At 42.7% G+C, this 21,473-nt stretch overlaps 1 protein-coding gene and 1 pseudogene across 1 annotated transcript in view; one reads left to right on the forward strand and one right to left on the reverse strand.

The window, feature by feature from the left end:
- Positions 1-21,473, reverse strand: part of PARP4 (poly(ADP-ribose) polymerase family member 4) — a 68,724-nt gene that overhangs the window by 44,027 nt on the left and 3,224 nt on the right. Inside the window, exons 2-13 of the mRNA XM_061133433.1 lie at positions 19,465-19,597; positions 18,054-18,255; positions 15,215-15,281; positions 14,007-14,082; positions 13,132-13,245; positions 10,910-11,059; positions 10,262-10,399; positions 9,277-9,450; positions 5,944-6,104; positions 4,940-5,077; positions 2,594-2,689; positions 97-280 (exon numbers count right to left, since the gene is read on the reverse strand). Of these exons, the coding sequence (XP_060989416.1) occupies positions 97-280; positions 2,594-2,689; positions 4,940-5,077; positions 5,944-6,104; positions 9,277-9,450; positions 10,262-10,399; positions 10,910-11,059; positions 13,132-13,245; positions 14,007-14,082; positions 15,215-15,281; positions 18,054-18,255; positions 19,465-19,596 (1,632 nt within the window). The 5' untranslated portion in view covers position 19,597. The remainder of the gene's footprint in view (positions 1-96; positions 281-2,593; positions 2,690-4,939; positions 5,078-5,943; positions 6,105-9,276; positions 9,451-10,261; positions 10,400-10,909; positions 11,060-13,131; positions 13,246-14,006; positions 14,083-15,214; positions 15,282-18,053; positions 18,256-19,464; positions 19,598-21,473) is intronic.
- On the forward strand, positions 15,776-18,013 carry LOC133049669 (antizyme inhibitor 1-like; annotated as a pseudogene).

Consider the following 21,473-nt stretch of genomic DNA (forward strand, 5'->3'; position numbering starts at 1 on the left):
TAGAAACTGTTGAATTCAGACAGTAGCTATACAGTAATTATTTAAACTTAAACATATTTGATAAAAACAGGAGCCTGTCTGCCTCAATAGAAATACCTCAAAGTCTGAGCTGACCGTATCCGTTCCCCGCACCCCGTGGACACTGTCGTACTCGGGTGGTGCCTCCGTCAGGGAGAAGTTTCGCTCATGCAGGTCCATGCACCTACCAAGGGCGACGTCACAGACGACCAGGAGTCGGGTGCCATCTGTCTGTCCAGGGTGCGAGTACTTGATGCTCGTACTGCACGTCACAGGAAGTAAGCACATATGTGTTTTACTTTACAGTTACATGGCAACACTGTTTTATACATGTAGGAAAACTAGAATCCAAACGACTTTGCTGGTAGAATATTCCAAATTTTACTGTTACTGAAATATCTCTGAAGATTCCATTTAGAACTCTATTTACTTATTTATTTAAAATTTTTATGCAAAACACACATTTATTGCTCCTCTGCTGTGCTAGGCAGCTCTTTATCAGCTACTAAAATACACAGACTGAGCAAAGAGAAGGAAGCAGCCCACCTGATAAGAAGAAAAAGTGGATTAATTCCTGGCACTAAAGTTCAGAAAAAACATGAAATGCCAAGTAAGAACTGGTCAAGGGACAAACAATGCTGCACCCTCATGAAGCCTTCTGGATCCAAGTGGAAAAACAAAATGTCAAGTGATGCCCAAACGAGCTATTCCATTTAACTTTCTTACAAACCAACAGCTTTAATAAAGTAACTGTTGTGTCAAGAGTTCAGGCTGGGAGAAAAAAGAAAAAAAAAAAAAAAAAGAGTTCAGGCTGGATGACTTGGGGGGGGGCACTGTTGAGGACACACCTCTAAAACTTGCACTTCTGTTTGTGCTGATGGGTGCCCCATATTTATAAACACAGGACCCTGATTACCCCACCCTCCTCCTGCTCATCTCTTCCCATTCCCCTCAGCCCCCCTCCTTCCTCCTCACCCCTCACCATCAGCAACTGTCTCTCTGGCTTGTCTGCGAACCAGCCCTCAACCCATTGCAGTCTGGTCTGTTTGCACTTCCTCACCAAAACCCCACTGTCCATATCCACTGAGGACTTCAATTTGGTTAAATTCAACTGACTGCCAGTTTGCCTTTTGAAAAATATTTTAACATATAAAAGTGCTTACTTGGAAAGACTTAGGAAAGCATTTATTCTATAAATGTTAAATCTCAAGAATAATAATAAGACGGCTATCGTAGCTGCCGCCAGCTCAGGAAAAAGAGCATCATTATCTTGTCTTTCTTTCTCGGTGTCAGCACACAGGCACGTGCCCCTCGGTAATAACGTTATGTCGAGAGAGTCAGTCCACAGCCTGGTCCTAAGGTTTATCCATTTGACACGTGCAGCTGGAGAGCACCTGGTTAGCACACATGCACACATGGAGATGTCGGACCACACCAGCGCATCACCCACCCCACTGTCCAATCCCCACTTGTCTACGTATACCAATGTTTACTAGCGTGGTGATTCTCAGCCCAGATTGTGTGTTAAAGTCACACACGGAGCAGAGAAACTACTGGGAGCCCAATCTCGGCCCCCGAGACCCTGACGGAGCTGATCCGGGTGAACTCTGCACCAGCACTGTCCGAAAGCTCACAGGTGATTCCATGTGCAGCCAGGATGGGGTGCACTGCCCCCCAACCCCCGAGTCACACTATCACAGCTGCTCTTTAGCTCCATGAGATGACGGCACCCTTTTCCAGGAGGGGAGCCTCACCAACACCTAAAGGTGTTAAAGTGTCTGTCGATACAACAGGTGTGAAATGGTCTCATTCTGGTTTGATTTGCACGTTCTTAATCACTGATCTTTTCAAGTGTTTCCATACATGTTTCCTCTTCATATCTTTTGCCCTTTGCTTACTGGGTACTCCTTCTCTCGTTGATCTGGGGGGACTCCTTAAATTCCTGGATAATCATCCTCTGTCCCGGGCCTGGACCTGTCATTTTCTTAGTTCTGTGACCTGAATGCAAGTTATTTAAACTCCATGAAGATGTTTCATCTTCATAAAATGATTCCCAATACCACTGTGAGGTTATCAAACAACGTGCTTGAAGGACTTAACCTGGTGCTTAGTAAGTTCAATATGCTGTGGCTGATATGAAGAGAGACTCAGATATTATTCCAGGCCCTGTCTGTGAGTGAGGTCATGTGCTGGAGAAATCAAGACTTCTGGCTCTGGAGAAGACAAGGTTCTGTGTGGCTTTCCACAAGTCACCCCCACTGTCCCACAGTGTTCTCATCTGTGATTAGGGTGGGAGTGACAAGGCCTGACCTCAGGGGTTTGCTGTGAGAATGAGTGAGTAAACACAGGTAAAAGTTCTTAGGATAGTAAAATCACTAAGATGATTTCAAATATAATTTTCCCAAACATCCACCACAAGACAGGCTTCTACAATATACTGAGAAAACTGGTTGCTTTAATTATCTGTTCTTGGTGAGAAACCCTCACCAAGAAAAGACAGGTGAAAACTTGTAGCAAGTATTGGTCTCCTTGGTGATGGGTGTGTATGATGTGATTAAAAAGATAAGGTACTGACCTGAGTGAATCGCTGAAATATATCCCACTCCCAAGATTTCCAATGTCTGTTCTCTTCACGCCACGATCTTCAACTACTTTGGGTAAAAGCAACCCACTGGAAAATAACATTATAGTGATTTACTAGAAAAAAGGAATCTTTCATTATAGCCTCATAATTCTGGCCAAGAAAGGAGCTATTTAAGGACTTCTGTGAAACAAGCCAGACACAAACTTTGCAAGACTTCACTCGTATGTGGAATCTGAAAAAGTCGAACTCAAAAACCTAGAGAGTAGAGTTGTGGTTTCCAGGGGCTAGGGGTGGGGGAAGCTACCGGGCGTGGTGCTAGTCAAAAATCATGAACTTCCAGTTACAAGACGAAAACGCTCTGGGGATGCAATGCCCAGAGTGGTGACTGTTTGTGCTGATACTGTACACCGGAAGTCTGCTAAGATAGTATTAGATCTTCTGTACTTACCACAAGAAAAAGAAAAGGTAAGCCTGTGAGGTGACGGATGTGCTAATTAACTTGATCGTGGAGATCTTTTCATAATACATACATATATTAAACCATCACGTTGTACAACTTTAAGAAATTACGTTGTACAACCTAAAGATATACAGCTTTTATTTGTCAATCATAACTCAATAAACCTGGAGAAAATATATCAACTGAAAGTCAATAAATAAATAATTAGCATGAAGTGAAAAGAAAAATGTATTTCAAAGTAACCTCAGAGTAGGAATTCCAAGTGCCACTGAAATGGATCCAGCCAAGGCCGTTTCTCACCACCATCAACCTGGCGGGCTGGCTAGCCACTGCCTACCCTCAGGCTGGACCCATGAAGGGCTCAGCAGAACAGCCATGAGGCCAAGACTGACTGTGCTCCCACTGCAGGTTCCTGCTTTCTAGAACTCTCTGCAATCAAACAAACCAGATTATCTCTGGGAAGGTGGGAGATGAGAGACTCCTACCTTTTATTACATCTGAAGTTTATGTTCTGCGTTATGAAATAGAATTAATTTTGTAAAATGGTTTTTGGGATGTACTTAAATAATCTTTCTTATTCAAAGATTGTTTTTACTGCTTCATTTTAAATTTTCAAATCTTCACTCCACGTGGAGTTTGTGTGAGGAATGAAGTAAGGATCCAACTTTATATTTTTTTCCAGAGAGCTAACCATTTACATCCATATATGGTACTCAAGCAAACACTTTTCTCATAGAGATAAAAGCTAATTTTATCATATATTAAATCCCCTACGTTTTTGCATTTATTTGTGGATTTTTATTTTGCTGCCTCATCTATTTCTCGCCTCATTGTTTTACTTAGTAAAGCTTTATGTTTTTAACTTCTGACTGGTTAATTCTCTCTGGTTATCCTTCTTTTTCAGAATTACCCTGGTAAATTCAAATTTAAAAAAATATGGGCTATAGAATCAGCTTTTCTTTTCTTAAAAAAAAAATCTTGTTAGTAGGTTTATTTACTTATTTATTTATGGCTGTGCTGGGTCTTCACCGCTGCTCGTGGGCTTTCTCTAGTTGCACTGAGCATGGGCTACTCTCCAGTTGCGGTGCACAGGCTTCTTACTGTGGTGGCTTCTCTTGCTGCGGAGCACGGGCTTTGGTGTGGACAGGTTTCAGTAGTTGCAGCTTCCGGGCTCTAGAGCACAGGCTCAACAGCTGTGGTGCATGGGCTTAGTGGCTCTGCACCATCTGGAATCCTTCCAGGTCAGGGACTGAACCCGTGTCTCCTGCACTAGCAGGCAGATTCTTTACCACTGAGCCACCATGGAAGTCCATTGTTAGTATTGCTAGTCTTCTTATTGTGATAGCACAAAATGCATAGGTCAATTCAAGGAAAACCTGTATCTTTCTAATCAGCTTGTATTTGGGTTTTTCTGAAGCTGTTAAAACTTTTTCCAGGTGGAGCCTGCATAAGTCTTTAGTAGGGGATTTAACTAAGATCCAGGTTTAACCATGATTTCTCTTGCTCCTTGTGACTTCAGTTTCAACTCTAATATTAAGTGTTATTCAAAGCTAACAGAAATTAGAGCTATGTTTTGAATAGATAATTCATGGCATCTGGGAGCTCTAATTTCTAGACTATCTTTGAGTTAGATACACAGTTAAGAGTCAGGACATAGAGAATTCCCTTTCTTCAAGAAGCAATTCGTTTCCATGCACTGCACTTTAAAATATGTAATAATTAACATATGATTTAAATTACATACTTAACTATAAAGTGTTCAGTTTTCTCAGGAATTCAATAAGCTGGCTGACTTTAATGGAATAGATCCACGTACTACAGAAAAGAAGTCTAACTGTAGCTGAAAAGTCTGGAAAATAGAGATAGTGTGCTCTTACCGGGACAGGATTCCCATGAAGCTCTGCACAGAAGACCCATGCAGCAAGTGCCTGACATTGCCAATGTGGCTCCGGAACTCTGTGGTTTCACTTACTCTGCCAACTCTAAATATCTGCAAGATGTCCACTGGACTTTTACTGTAGAATTAGAAGAAAACCTTGAGATTACATAATTAAAAGCACAATAAAAAATTGTTAGCAGCAGCAGAAAACCCAAAATCACCCAAATGTCCATTATTAGAGAACTGATTCAATGAATCACAATGCAACATCTCTTGGAAATACTATGCAGCCATTAAAAAATACTCTCTTAAAAATAAGTAAGGATGTGAAAAAAAAAAGTAAGGATGTGAAACAAAACTTATAGTAAAATGTTAAGTGTTAAAAGTAGGTTGTAAAAAAAATCACGCAAAATGTTCCATGTTTTATCAAACATAATATACAGAATATACGAATTGAATTTGTTCCTTCGTTCAACATTCATGCACTCATTCAACAAACATACTCTGTGCTAAGTACTCTACCAGCAATAGAAATAAGAAAACACGGTCTCAGCCTTGCCAAGCTGACACCCTGATGAGACAAGATCAAGAAGGTAATAAACAGCTGACCTTCTGTGCTGCTCAGCAGGCCAGCCAGATTCAGAGAGAGATCCAAAACATGTTTCTTCATCTTAAAATCTTAATTTGAGTGGATTTTACCGTGCAATACCCTTCAGCACTCAAACACTGCATTTGTGAATAAACTCCAATACTCTCTCATCTACATTTTTAGAATTTAATTCTGTGCAACAGTAGGTGAACTTGGAATGGACTGGAACAGTGGGGAGTGTTTAAGCACAGAACACAGCTCTGAGCCCTATTATAGACACATAAGTGAGTATCTGTCATCACACTGTAATTACCCTGCAGTGAGGATTAATTATCTAGGTGTGTGAAGATCTGCTCTACCAGAATCTAAAGCAGGTTAAAGAGCAGACCCTCACCTATCTCCTATATTCCTACCTGTGATTATTCTGCAGCACCTCTTCTCTTACTCTCAAAAATTCTTCAGTGTTCGGCTCAACATGCTCAATTTTGCATCTCAAAGCTCGGTATTTGGCAAGAGACGGTGGGTTGCGTTTGGCCAAATTAGTTTCACAGACATTAACCATGTCTCTTATTAGCTGTAAGTAGAAATGATTCATACATGTCAGAACGACCACATATCAAAATAATTTATATCATATTGCATTTCTCAAAAAGGTTGAATAAGCTTTTTTCATCACCAACAAACTCAGTATGAGCAAAGAAAGAAACCCAAATAAACTGCAAATACTGCCAAATATTCACAATTCATAACACAGATTAAGCTTCTTAATTTACAAAGCTTCTAAAAACCATGAATAAAAACATCAAGACCTAAGAGAGAAAGAGGCAAAGGACACGAACAGACAGTTCACAGAAGAAGAAACACAAACATCCCTAAAACATCTGGAAAGGTGCTCAGGCTCACTACACTGAGAGGCCATTTCTAGTCTATACAAGTGGTGAAGTTTGACAAAGACACAGCTCATAAGACGACAGGAAATGGAAATCATTCACTGGCCGTGAGAGGGCAGCACAGAGAAACCCTCAGGGAAGCGGACAAAATCACTCCAGTTACTGACGTGTTTATTCTTTCTGGCTGCACTTTTCCCTTGGGGACTGCCTCTCAGAGATGCCCTTGCTCAAGAACAAGACACCAGACACACAGAGCGTTTACTTCCCATGGTGTCGTTCACTGTGTCTGGCGGGGACAGCTGGAGGATGCCCACCCAGGGGCATGTCCCAACCGAGGACAAGAATGAGGGTGATCTCCACACTCAGAGTACATTACGTCAGGTAAAGAAAACAGGTGCAGGACAGAGAAGAGAGTATATGACTTTTTACATAGAAAAATGGGGAAGGACTAAGTATGTTTGCTCATTTTCACATTTATTTGCATAAAGAAATGGTGCAAAGACAAACAGGAAACTAACAAGCATGGTTACGTGTTGGGGAAGAGGAGCTGCAATAGGGGTGGTGGTGACAGGGTGCAACAGAGTACACCTTTTAAATATAATTTTGACTTCTGAATCATGAGGATGTGTGACCTACTGAAAATACAGAATCCAGGTATTTGGGTGGGCAGCACACACATCCTCTCAGTAGCAAAACCAAGAGCTGAAGTTACACTCAGTGTTGAGGAAATCATGGAACTTTAAACATGGAGGGTCCTTCATCATCTCATTCACTAGCTCATCTCATTTGTTGGTTCCTCACATATTCTGGATTACAGACTCCCCTGGGAATCTGTGCGTGCGTGCATGCATGCTAAGTCGCTTCAATCATGTCCTTTATCACTAGCACCACCTGGGAATCTGTGGGAAGCTGTAATTTCCCCCAAACAAGCAGAATTTAATATCTACAAACTCCTCTGAAGTCTAGAGGTCATGGATCTCTGATTTTGTCTGGAATCCTTCATGCTCAGATGCGGCAACCCAGAGTCAGAGGAGGTGGTGCCTCACCCAGGACGGGGCAAGCCCTGTCTGCCTTCCTGCTGTTCTCTGTGAGCTGAGCCTGCTCCTTCCCCCACTTCCAAGCAGTCTCAGTAATTCTGTCCTCCTCAGCAGAAACTGGCTTAGCCATGCACATATAACTCGCTTCTGGATAAAGAAATAGCCAAGACATGGAAGCAATCCATGTCCACTGACAGATACACAATGGAATACTATTCAGTCATAAAAAAGAATAAAATAATGCCTAAAAGAATGCCATTTGCAGGAACATGGATGCAACTAGAGATTATCACACTGAGTGAAGTAAGTCAGACAAAGACAAATATCTATGATGTCACTTGTATGTGGAATCAATATTGTTGTTGTTCAGTTGCTAAGTCATGTCCAACTCTTTGCAACTCCATGGACTGCAGCATGCCAGGCTCCTCTGTCCATGAAATTTCCCCAGGCCAGAATAGTGGAGTGGGTAGCCATTCCCTTTTCCAGGGGATCTTCCTGACCCAGGGATCAAATCCATGTCTCTTGCATTCAGGTAGATTCTTTACTGTCTGAGCCACCAGGGAAGACAAATGAACTTATTTATGGAACATAAACAGACTCACAAACATAGAAAACAAACTTATAGTTACAAAAGGGAAGGGATAAATTAGGAGTCTGGGATTAACAGATACATACCCCTACATATAAAAGAAATAAAAAAATCAAGGATTTACTGTAGCATATGGAGCTATATTCAATATCTTACAGTAACCTATCATGGAAAAGAACCTGAAAAAAGTACATGTGTGTATATACATGTGTACATGTGTGTATATGCATGTGTACAATATATATGTATACATCTGTGGGTGTATATAATATAAAACCTAGCCACTTTGCTGTATACCTGAAACTAACACAATATTATAAATGAACTATACTTAATTTAAAAATAATGATAAAAAGAAAAATAAGAGGGTACTGGGGGCATCCTCCAAGAGACATAAGAAGAAACCTTCCAGGAGGGATTCTGTGAGCTGGTGGGAAGGGGAGTCAGCAGGGGCGGGGGAGCCATCCTTGCAGGAAGCACAGAGGTGGGAAGGGGCCAGGTCCCATTGAGGTCGCAGCCTTGAGTGAATTGGACCAGTGGCCACCCCACAGCTGGACTTCTCGTCCTACAGGGTGACAAGCCTCCTCACTATTCAAGTCAGGAGCAGCTTTCTGTTTCTTCTAGGAAAGAATCCTACTTATCTCCTGATCAGGAAAGTCATTTCACAGCATAGCAATTTTGAACATTCTTTTTGTGTGTGTGTGAGTCTATATGTGTGTGTGGGGCGGGGGGGGGGGGGGGGGTGGTTTGTGCTGGGTCTTCCTTGCAGGCTTCTCTAGATGTGGCACGTGGGCTTAGTTGCCTGTGACCAGGTAGGATCTTAGTTCCAAGGCCAAGCATTGAACCCACATTCCCTGCATTGGAAGGCAGATGCTTAACCACTGGACCGTCAGGAAAGTCCCCAGCATAACAATTCTAAATAAACACTTGCTTCTGCACCACTCTTCCAACACAGGCTCCTTTGGGAGTATGATTCAGGTAACTTCCGTAAGGACCCCAATCACCCCCAAACGGCTCAACCATTTGTTTTTGAGCTATCTCGAGAACCAAATTTCGTGATCCAGTGTTACCTCAGTCCAACATGAAAGACTCCTTTTTCCTGTCCTCTAGGCGGCCGAAGGCTTCTGCCCAGAGCATCTCCACCAAGCCACTCACCTCAGGGCTTAGGGCACTCGAGTTTATTACCTCCTCCACAAAGTGTAAACTGAACCCCAAGGTGCAGAGGCTTACCTGGCACAGGTCCTCTTTCTTAGCCAGCAGGCTCAGGCTGACCTTCTCAGCCGTGGCAGCTCTGTGAGGGATTAATCTGTAGAACTCGGTCAGCATCGTTTGCAGTTGTTCCTGTGTTTCTCCATTTCTCACCGCTTCCTTTACCAGGAGGAGAATTCCCTCCGCCTTGCTCACCTTTAAATAGAAGATGATACATGATTATTAAAATTTAACTTGATAATCTAGAAAAAGTAAAGTAACTTGTACAAAAAATACCTAAAATGGTTCTTAGATACATCATGACTATTAGCTTTCAACTGGACACTGTCACAAAGCAAGCTTGATGCTGTTGAAAATGCATCTTATTTCCAAACTGGGCCGGACTTAACTAGAGGAGGGAACCAGAGTCCTGAGTGTCCGTGTGTCTGCATCCATGTCTGCGTCCACAGAGAGGAGTTCTCACCAGGTGACTTCCTTCCACACGAGACATTTAGAAAGACATCTGGATCAGACTCAGGGATGAAGCCCACCAGAACACCTTTCTCATCACACAAGCTCCTTTGGACTTGACCCCATTACTTTCTCCATGAGTTATTTCAATGTGCTGGTGCAGCCACACACGCTCTACCCCTGGGAACACCTTCTTCACCTGCTCCTTCAATAGTACACAATCAAGAAGAGCCTCCTGATGGCTGCAGGTGCACCTGCCCTTCCCCACACGGTTGAAGGCTCAAGACAGTCACTCTCAAGTGGACCAGGGTGTGTGCCTCTCTCTGAGGACCTACAGCACCTGCCCCGTGATGCTCCCAAGGCTGATGCTGCAGATGGGACTCTAGCTTCCTCAGAAGCCCACTTCCCAGCAGCACCCCTCATGCCCCTCTCTCCAGTGAGAGAAGGAGGAGCAGCTGCACAGCGGGAGCCTTGTTCAGACGAGGCGCAGGCCTCTAAACCACAAGCAGGAGGCAGGCTTGCCTGGCAGAACCTGCTTCCAGGACACAGCACTCACGTCATTCAGGCTCATCATGCCCACAGGTCTCAGCAGCGTGTCCTCTAGGCGGCCGAAGGCTTCTGCCCAGAGCATCTCCACCAAGCCACTCACCTCAGGGCTTAGGGCACTCGAGTTTATTACCTCCTCCAAAAGCAACTGCAACCACAGAGAAACAGAGAAACACCCACAAAGAGTTCATGAGTATGCTCCTTTAAACCTGAGATAAGCAGAGGTGTGAGAGGAAACAGCCCATGTCATCCCAGGAGAGGGGGACTCTTAACCCCAGGCCCCTCCCAACTCGTCCCTGCTCCTTGTCCTCCTCTTTCGACCCTCTTCTCTTTTACCCCCATGCTGTTTTCCCTCCTGCCTTTTTCTTCACCCTGTAATTCTTTAGGCCTGCTGTAACATTAAAGATGAAGTGGCATTAAAGGTTGAGGACCCTGACTCCTGTCCTGGCTCCCACTGAAATCTCTGGGAAGCTGGGAGGTCTGTGGCTCATCCTGGGACTCACTCCCCACTTGACTTCGAGCCTCTCTGTGGGCCCCTCTTCCCTTCTTTTAACTCCTATTCTCATCTCCTGCCAGCTTTTTATTTGTCATGAAGAAAACATTTCTGTTTAATCTATTTAATCAGTAATACAGAAGAATATGTAGAAATCAAGCTTACTGCTTGCAGTTTTTCAGATGCTAACTGGGTTGCTTCAGGTGTAAAATGTTCTTTCAGTAGAAAGCCTTGTTTCTTCAGCTCCTCAATATAATTCTCATAGTATTCACTTGCGTCTGCAGAGGTTTTCTTCACAGAGGACTGCCTCCTGGTCTGTAAGTTACAGCACGTAGCACAGTGTCAGGACATGAGCATACGGTAGCCTATTAGCACATCAATCTTTAATGAACACCTACTGGGTACCATGGTGGGGGTGGGGTGAGGGGAAACAGGATCACAGATAAGGTGCCTCAGCTAGTTTCCTGCTGCAAAGGAGCTTAGAAACTAGCTATTTCAAGGAATTACTTAACATTTTCAATTCTTGACAAAACAGCCTAAAACCTGCAAGTTGGGGGGAAAGTTTGAGAGGCACGGCAGGTGGGAAAGAAGTACTGGACTAACGAAAGAGCCTCAGGACATGTGTTCAGAGCCCAGAATCTGACCTTACACACCATCCTACCCCACTCTGAAGTCTGGCTTCTAGCCTTCCAGAAATGAGAAAAACCGGGCGAGGGGAGGAAAGAAAAAAACCTCAGGGATGAGGCATCGTTAGAGACAGGCATAGTCTAAACGAAAGGACTGCCCTAGCCAAGGAGAAAGGGAGGGGTGCTGGCAGGTCACGCAGACCAAGGCAGAGGCAAACACTGTGGTCATTCCCGCTGTCCTGATGGGGTGTCTGTCCTCCCCAAATCCTGCCTTGTCCCAACTTCAGTGAACATGGAGGGCTTGCCCAGTAGGGCTGTGGAGACCCTGCGGGCTGTGCATGGGGGTTGGATCACACAGGGCCAATAACCCTGCCCCACTGGCCGCAGGACACACACCACGTCCACATTACTCCATTCAAGAAGGTATAAAAAAAAAATGAACAAGGGCCAAGATTTAATAAAATCAATAATTTTTACAAAAAAACAAAACACAAAAAAGGTAAAATTTAACCTAATTTGGGAAGATTTCTGCCACAATGGATTAACAAAGGACAAGGGCCAGAGAAGCTCTGTCTGTCTCATCAGGGTGGGTTATGCCCGTCGAGGGAACAGACTCACACAGGAACAGGAGGGCCAGGCTGGCGGAGGGAGGCTGGGAAGGCAGAAGCAGCTCGACACATTCTACCTGGTTTTCAACTTGATTTTTACTTACTTTCACCCAATTACTTTCACCTAAATTCTCCACAAAACACGGTCTACATTTCTGGGCAAAAGGCTAACAAAATCTTTCTCCTTCTTGGACATACTTAACCTTGGTTTAATCTTTTAGCCCTCATGGAATCTTGATAGGTGTGGGATACCAGCTGTAATATTTGGCAGAACTGCTTGGGTAATGGAGTCCTACACCAGGACTGGAGGTCAGCAGTGAATGCCGACAGATGGCCAGCCTGAGCCCTGGGCCCAGGACTGTGTAACTTTCTCCCTGCCGGCCATCAGGAACCTGGGGGCATCAGCAGCAGTCTGGGCCCTGAGGAGATGTGGTTCTCCTTCCTGGACGACAGCTGACCCCCCTGTGGGGAATGGGTGAAGCGGGCGTGTCCTGAGCCTTAGAGAACCACTGTGTGGTCACTCAAAGGGGAGCCTGTGAGCCTCCGGTCAGTTAGCGTCTCACTGAAGACTCTGACAGGGCTGAAGCCTTTACAGGCGCAGGCTCTGGGTTGTTTCTTTTCTGTAACTGTCTTAGGTCAGAACCCTGCCCTTGACCTGACATTGACCTCGAGAAGGTTGTGGGCAGGGGCAGCCCCGCTTGCTGTCCCTGAGCCCAGGCACTTCACACATATTTCAGTAGCAGCTGAGTCATGGCAGGGGCGGGACCACGATGTGCCTTCCCTCCTGATTTCCAAGGGTGGGTGTGTGGTCTTTTCACCTCACACTAGGAGTGGCCTCGAGGTAACACCCTGGTACAGAGCAGAGTTTAATGAAGTGAGTGAAGGGATCCAGTGCCGAGGTACAAACATTAGGAAAGTTTCTGTCAGTAACTCAAGCAGGAGCAGGAACCTGCATCCCAGGGAATGTTCTCCTGGCTCCCAGCCTGCCCTCCTCACCTCCATACCCCAAAAGAGCACCTCTCCACTTTTCAAAATGGTACTAGCTAAAAAGAGAGAAGCTAATGGATCGGCTGATTCAACTGACTAGTTTTTACAAAATTTGCTATCAACAAGGTGGACAATAAAAACATAGGCTTCACCAGGAAGCCCTTACCTGCGTGCCGGTGGCCAGGAGGAAGTGTGTGCATATCAGAAAGCCACGGTCCCCAGGGCCCTGGAGGCACTGCAGCTCCACCACGGCTGTCTCCTTACCTCCCTCTGTCACAACCTGGAAAACATGTTGCTCTTTTATAAGCTGCATTCACTAAATAACAAACCACACACTCCATTTAAAAATGTTGATTATAAACCTGATACAAATATCATTTGCAGAAATAATTTAGAAAGTAAATAGAAAATATAAATCATCTGGAGTCCTACTACAGATATATAATCACTATTAATATTTTTTTATATTTCCTCCTGGAAATTTTGTTATAAATATACCTGAATAGGTTTAAACAATCCCACTTTTCACATTTTCTTAATCAGAGAAGAAGTGTTATTTTCAAGTTACATTTTATTAAAATATCTTAAAAATACAAATGGAGCATCATTTTAAATGCTACTGTTATTTTGCATTTATACGATGTCAGAGGAAAAGTTTTTTTATTTTTTTAATGAAAAATAATGGAAATTCAACATACTGTAAATACTTGGTGTGAAATCTACTCTTTTAAAATACAAGAAACTGTTAACAGAGAGGAGTATCTTCATTTTTTAATGTCATATTAAGTTTTTGTGCTGTTTATATTTTTATTATATTTTAAGCATATATAAGTATGCATTTCTTTCATAATAAAAACACTAAAATCAAACATTACATTTTAAATGTGAAGTTTTTTTACTATTAAAAATCAACTCACATATTAAGGAGTATTTATTCAGGAAATGCACAATTTTTCAAAAATAGGAAAATTATCAAACAGGAAAAATAATTAGAAGACTTCAAACAGCTTTGTTCCCTCAACTAGAAATTAAGACTCTTACTTTTTCTAAGATGTTATATTTTGCAACTTCAAAATCTTGAGGAAGATGAGGAATTTCAACATCCTCTGCATGAAACCTGAAATTGGTATAATACAATTTTAATATCAAAAGGAAGCTTTAGACTAAACAGACTTTTCGTAAAATTTTTCTTGTAGCTCTCCTAATTCCATACAAAATACATTGTAAGTTCTTAACACCTCCTTAAATATTCTAAAGATCGCAACAAGGTCCTGTGGAGAGAATGGATTGATCCCTCCCATACACAATTCTAGAGCTCTGAGTGCTGTGAGTCTGCTGCAGAGGTGGGGGATGACATGTGTCATGGAGATGGGGGCAGGGGTAACTATGTTCACCCTGGGCTCTGGCCCTTGGAAGCCAGTCACTCCAGAGGGACCCATACCTCTCCAGACTACAGTCAAGTCCTCTTTAAAATAAATTAGCTAATTAAGAAGCTAACTAATTAATTAAGGGTGTCATATTTCTCATAATCTGTACTTTTATTTTTGATATTTGTTCTCTCTTATAACATGAAGACTAACAAATAAAGTGGGATCAACTGTGATATTTAAATGACACTGCAGCTGAAGGTACGTACACTTTAAGAAGCCGTATAGAACTTTAGACTCATATACTTCATTTGGGGAAGGCTATGTTATTTCTATCTCTATTTATTTATTTAAAATATCAGTTCAGTTTAGCTGCTCAGTCATGTCTAACTCTGCGACCCCATAGACTGCGGCATGCCAGGCTTCCCCGTCCATCACCAAATCCTGGAGCCTGCTCAAACTCATGTCCATTGAGTTGGTGATGCCATCCAACCATCTCATCCTCTGTCGTCCCCTTCTCCTGCCTTCAATCTTTCCCAGCATCAGGGTCTTTTAAAGTATCAGGTAGAGACTAATGAATGGTCTTTACTCAGAACACTGTTCAGGAAGGTAACAGAAAGAGCAGACTGCCCAAATCTCATCTCCAGTGGTTTTTCTTTTTTAAAATCAATCTAACAATTACATCTAGTCTCATATAATACTGACAAGATAAAAATAATTATCACTACAGTAAGTGAATAACTAAAAACTTAATAAAGAGTTAGATAAGCAAGATAAATTAAAATACTATAAAAATATGGATGTACTAATAGCATTTTAATACTGAGGTTTACATAATATTTCATAAACTATGTCAAGTCTTAAAGATCAGAAATAGATTACTTAGTGAGTTCAACAGTGTTCTCCTCTGTGGAACTGTCCAGGAATGAAGAATCATTCGTTTCCATTTCTAGAATTAAAACAAATAAATCACGTCTATTACACAAATATATATTAAAATTAGTTAACAATAAATCTTGCTATGCTGTTATGTTTTCTTAGGTGTCCTTAAATTAGCTATGGGCTTCCCTTATAGCTCAGCTGGTAAAGAATCCGACTGCAGTGTGGGAGACCTGGGTTTGATCCCTGGCTTGGGAAGATCCCCTGGAGAAGGGAATGGCTACCCACTCCAGTATTCTGGCCTGGAGAATTCCATGGACTGTATAGTTCTTGGGTTGCAAAGAGTCAGATATGACTGAGTGACTTTCACTTTCACTTTAAATTAGCTATGGGCTTCCCAGGTGGCACTAGTGGTGAAGAACCTGCCTGCCAATGCAGGAGACATAAAAGACTCGTAATCTAAGGACAATACAAGAGGAAAAGAGGAACACAGATTAAAAGTTGGTGATAACAAATTTTTGTACTTCTATTTATTGGGCAAGCAAGAAGCACTCAGTAACAGGTATGCAATTTCAGGTGGCATGTTCCTGCCCTGAAGATTATGGTAAGCGTGGCTAAGAATGTGTTTCTTATGCATCATGGATTTGAATGAGCTCCTGAGTGTCATCATGTGTTCAACGAAGGAACTGGGGAGGCTCCAGCTAGGAGGGGATCAAGGCGCATAAGTGAGGCCTAACACGTTTGCTTCATGTTTTGCTTATGGAGGAATCGTACCGCCATCACCCAAATGCCAAGACTGTACTTTGTGAGGCTCACTTGTTTCTCCTGTCCTGGGTCTGGGGGCGCTGGCACCGTCCCTGCAGCTCCAGTCTGCAGGCCCGACATGTGCTGCTGTGGGGGTGGACCACCCATGCCCCATCTCCCCTTCTCTGAGCTCTCACTACCAGCGGCACTACCCTGAAGAAAAACAGGTGGTTTTTTGGAATGTGCTAAGGAACTTGGTCTAAATTACCAGTGTCAAATTTCATGTTTCAAGGGCCTGCCAAGACTCTCAAGTAAACACCCATGCTCTATCAGATGCCCAGTGTATGTGACGTGACTGCAGACTTCAGTCTTGCAATGAACGTGCTAGACATTGTGAATGGGGGAGGGGAGGGGGTCACAGGAACTAAACTTCAGCTGAAAGAGGTTCATAAATTGCCAGCCCGGGGCTGGATGTTCCAATTTCCAGAAGGAACTAGTGTTAAGACAACTTCAGGACCTAGAAGATACTATGTGTCTTCTGCCTTTACATTTGCTATTAACATCACTGAAAAGAAAGCTGTTGGAAGTGATACATTTTTCTCTGGAATAGAAAATACCAGAAGTGATGAGCCAGACTTTGTGTATTATCTGAATGATGGGGTTTATGGTTCATTTACAAGTAAACTGTCTAAGGACTTAAATACCATCCCGAAGATTCACAAGAAATACAAGGATGAAGTTTACAAGCAGCCCGTTGGGTCCACCCTGTGATGAGCTTGATCACCTGTGGAAAACTCTCTTCTTGAATATGGGAGGCTGGCTTTTCTCTGATAGCATGGAAGCAGATTCTTTCCACAAACCATCTGCTTTGAATGCTTTTTCAGAGCCAGCCGTTTATCACAGGATGTCATTCAGTGACTGGCGAGAGGGGAGGACGCTGCAATCACTTTGGACACAATGATGAAAGCTCTTCTCTGCTTCTTCACCCACTCAGCCAAGCCTCCAAGACAGCTTCTCCACTGACGCTTCAACAGGTGTCAGCACTTTCTTTAGAAAGATCTGAAGTATCAGGTGAAGCCTGTCTAGTCTACATTCCAGTGTGGAACAACCTGAACAATTTATTCTGTTAATTCTCTTGAAAACAAAAACCATTAGTATTAGGTGTTTGGGACCAGATCAAACCAGCTTTCATCTATAATTCATTGCGGGTAATTGGGAGATTTAGGTAGTGTGTTCAGATTTAAACTTGACACTTTGCCCTACCTTATATGCATTTAAAATTAAATATGCAACAAAATGAAGGACGTGGTAGTGACAGAAGCCTACTCACTGGGTTCCCCATTAAACAATTTACATACAAATAGTACAAGTTTTCATATTAAGGATTCACATTAAAAAGTCTTATAAAATCAACATCTTTCACTAAGATGTATCAAATGACAAGGGAAGACCAGTGCTGACTTCAGCAGATATGTTCAATGTATATACAACGTGTAAATTTATGCTTTGAACAACAGTTTAATAAATGTTAAGATTGCCTCATAGGATATTGTATTTAACCTAATGTAGCCTTTGTATGACCACAATAAAATTTTGAATAGATTAAAAAAAATTACACATCAAGCTTGCCGAGATTATCAGTGTTTTTGTAGTCATTTTGAATCTGAGTGTATCAGACGGAATACTGAAAAATCTATTTCTATTGCTGAAGAAATCTTTTGCCCTTCACTAGTTTGCTGACCCTTTTCTGGGATGATAAGAAGCCTGCTTAGTTTCACAGTATTTGGACAATCTTTTGTCAATAATATCTTTGATAAACCAAAATGTTTACTGTAGAAACTCTAATACATTAAGTGTGTGTGCTCAGTTGCTAAGTTGTATATGACTTTTGAGACCCCATGGACTACAGTCCACCAGGCTTCTCTGTCCATAGGATTTTCCAGGCAAGAATACTGGAGTGGGTTGCCATTTCCTTCTCCAGGGGATCTTCCTGACCCAGGGATCAAACCCACATCTTCTGCATTGCCAGGTGTGTTCTTTACCACTATCAACACCTGGGAAGCCCCAATACATTAGGCACTTGACATGAAATACTTACTAGAGCTGCTCCATTCTTCATTGGAACCTGGTGTGATGTCCAGTGACTCACTGGCACCATAAATCTCTGTATCCAGCAGTCTCCTTTCTTTGATAGATTCCCATACAAAATCTGGGTTTGCAATAAGAATATGGTTCTTCTGAATAGACTTCAGTTGATACTGGCTCAGAACATCAGCATTATCTAAGATTACATGTGTGCACTGAGAAAAAACAAGTAATTATGCATCAGTGAAAATAAAAATTAAATAAATTATTTGTACCTATTTTTCACCCCATTGGTACTAATATTTCTCAGATTTCTAAAACTCTTATGAATGACAATCTCTAGTTACATAAAAGTTTTAAAAAATCAACAGAGTATAGGTATGGGTGTACCATAACTGATTAACCAACTAACCACCTCATCATAAAAAGTAAAACTTGAAGTCCAGTTGTTAGACCCCAGGCCTGAAATGCAGTGCCTGCCCCTAGGCCGTGCTTCCCTCTGGGTCACTGCGGGGGGGGGGGAGGGGGGGGCGACTCCACCTGCCCCTTCGTGGACCACAGCCCACAGGGAGCCTGCTTGTTCTATGAGGCATGTCCTACTCCAGCCAGGAGGTACTGGGTGCTTCTCTACCATTTAATACTTTGCCTGTGAATGTCAGAAATGAAATATCCCAATTTGGCACCAGTTTAGGCAGAATCACACAACTTAACCTATCTCACCATCTCTGTGGATGGATGAATAATTCCTGCCTATTCTCAGTCCATTTTCTGGGTAGAGAATGCCAACATGGTCTCTAATTTTAGAAACTTGTCAATCTTTTTGGACACTGGTTTTCAATATACATAAACATCTGAAATGTGCACACCAGGTACTATAACAAAGGAAGTAGTTCGATACGTGACAGTGAAGAATGATCTCTCAAATTGTGAAGTGCAGTAAGTGCAGAATGTGTGTTTTCTGCGTCTGGGCTGAAACAGAGCTGTGTGCTCGTGTGCACTCGTGTCCTCGTGTGTGCTGTCTATGCAGAGAGCAGCTCCAGAATTGGGAACCATGGTGGGAAATAAGTTAACTTATTATTATTTTACTTTTTAGATATTCTACAATGTGTAGATACTTCATATTTACTCAAAAATAAATTGATAAAATTACAAATCAACAAATTAAAATAAATAAATAATGAACACCTTTGAACCGCTCATTCTACTCTTAAGGAAGTAACTAAAGAAACTTATGAGGATGGGACAGGAAAACATCCAGCACACCACTGTCCACAACAGTGAAAACTGGAAACAGCTGCAAACCTTCTCCTGCCTTTTTTGGCTTTCTCCTGCTGCCGATTTCCTCTGCTTGCCCTTCTAACCATGACTTGCCCCCAGGTAATGCACAATGTTTATCATACAGTTCTCATAAAATTTGAAAATACCTGAGCATTTAATAAAAAGGAAAAATTTCCACCATTTTCCTTAATATCAGTTTGTAGTTTTCTCTTCTGTTGACGAGATAAGTGCTTGACTTTCAAGCAGAAGGTACAGTTTGCGAAGATTCCCACAGTCATCCTGTAGGAAAAAAGTTTCAAGTCAGAGTTCTTAAGGATTCTCTTTTCAATGAATACAATCGACAGTGAATTTAGGATTGTTCTACAGGAAAACTGTGGGGCAGTTGAACGTTATTTTTTTTAAAAAGATATTGCAATCATGTTATAATCACAAAATCTGAACATTATCCAAGTTTGTAAACTGTATGTTGGTTTCTAATTTTTGTGGCAAATACTGTAACACCCCCAGATCCTTTTGCATAGACTCATGATATTCATCTTAATGAAAATGTAGCAGATTTCAGTTATAAATAGGTGTGTTTTAAGACCATGAAAGTGAAAGCCGCCCAGTCATGTCCAACTCTTTGCGACCCCATGGACTGTATAGTCCATTGAATTCTCCAGGCCAGAATACTGGAGTGGGTAGCCTTTCCCTTCTCCAGGGGATCTTCCCAACCCAGGGATGGAACCCAGGTCTCCCGCATTGCAGGCGGATTCTTTACCAGCTGAGCCACAAGGGAAGCCCAAGAATACTGGAGTTGGTAGCCTATCCCTTCTCCAGCGGATCTTCCTGACCCAGGAATCAACCAGGGTCTCCTGCATTGCAGGCAGATTCTCTACCAACTGAGCTATGAGGGAAGCCCATTTTAAGACCATAGAAGCATTTATTTCTAAATTAAAAATTAAGATTATGCGACAGTGAAGCCCTGAATATTTATATATAATTCTTCTCTCAACTCAAAGAGACTCATTAGTTACACAAGTTTCTGTAAAACCAGTCTGGGGGAAAATTTTGAAGCATTAGTAGTAAAAATGCTGTTATGTTTAGACATAACAGAAAAAAAGAAATACTTCTAAGAAAAATAAGCATATTTTGAACTGAAATAACTTTTGTATGTATTTAATAATAAACTAATGAATAGTGAGATACTGGATTTAATAGACTATTTGTCAGGCTTTGAACCTGGAGTCTTCTCTGACAGCTTGTCCACAGTGAGCTGGCACTTCCTGGAAGGCTGCGGGTCCCACTGTGTTGAAGACGGTCAGTGAGCAGGTGTCCCTCTCAGGATGGCCTCCTCCACTGCACCTGCCCTTGACCACTGGGTTCCCTTGGCTGGAGTCCCATGGGAGTCCCATAGGCTCTCTGCTGGGCTGTAGTGCCCATGGGAGACCCAGAATGCACCTGTGTGCCGACGACCCCCAGTTTAGCACAGAAGGTTTACTGTGTCTCAGCGTGGGCCCCTGTCATGCCCAATCTCCTCCTGGCCAGTCCCCACCAGGGTGTGGTCCTAGGTCAAGGTCCCCACCTGTCATGGGCACCTGCCATAGGCAACTGTTCCCCTCATTCCTGGAGCCAGGCTCTCTCCCACCCCTACAGCCCTCCCCACCCCCCACAGTGAAACCTGACTGTTTCCCTACTTCCGCTCCTCTGTGCCTCTCATCCCTTCGCCACACTGAAGCATGAATAACCATTTTTTTTATTTTGAAAATTGTGCTTCAAATGAAATTCAATTTTCCTGTCAGGGTTCAAGGCATGGCCTCCCCGCAGCTTCATCCTGGCCCAGGTGGCTTTTCTTCAGGTTGGCAAACCCTCAGGGCCTTCACACAGCTGTTCCTCTCCTCGGGACCCTCCCACTGCCACCACTCACACTGGTGTATCCCACCCAGGACCTAGTGGTGTCTGCCCAACCATCAACAAACTAGGGCTTCACATTTCTTGTTTCTTACATGGTCTAAGATCCAGTTAAACAGAAGTGCCTGGATTTAACTCTGCCTTTCTGCAGCATTAATGTTTACTAACTCCAAACTTCACAGGTGTTGACTGTCTTTCACATGCAGATAGATTCATAATTAGCACTGTGCATAGATAAGAATGCTGACAGACACTGTGAAAGATA

The sequence above is a fragment of the Dama dama genome, chromosome 30 (assembly GCF_033118175.1).
Source record: "Dama dama isolate Ldn47 chromosome 30, ASM3311817v1, whole genome shotgun sequence".
NCBI classification, from domain to species: Eukaryota; Metazoa; Chordata; class Mammalia; order Artiodactyla; family Cervidae; genus Dama; species Dama dama.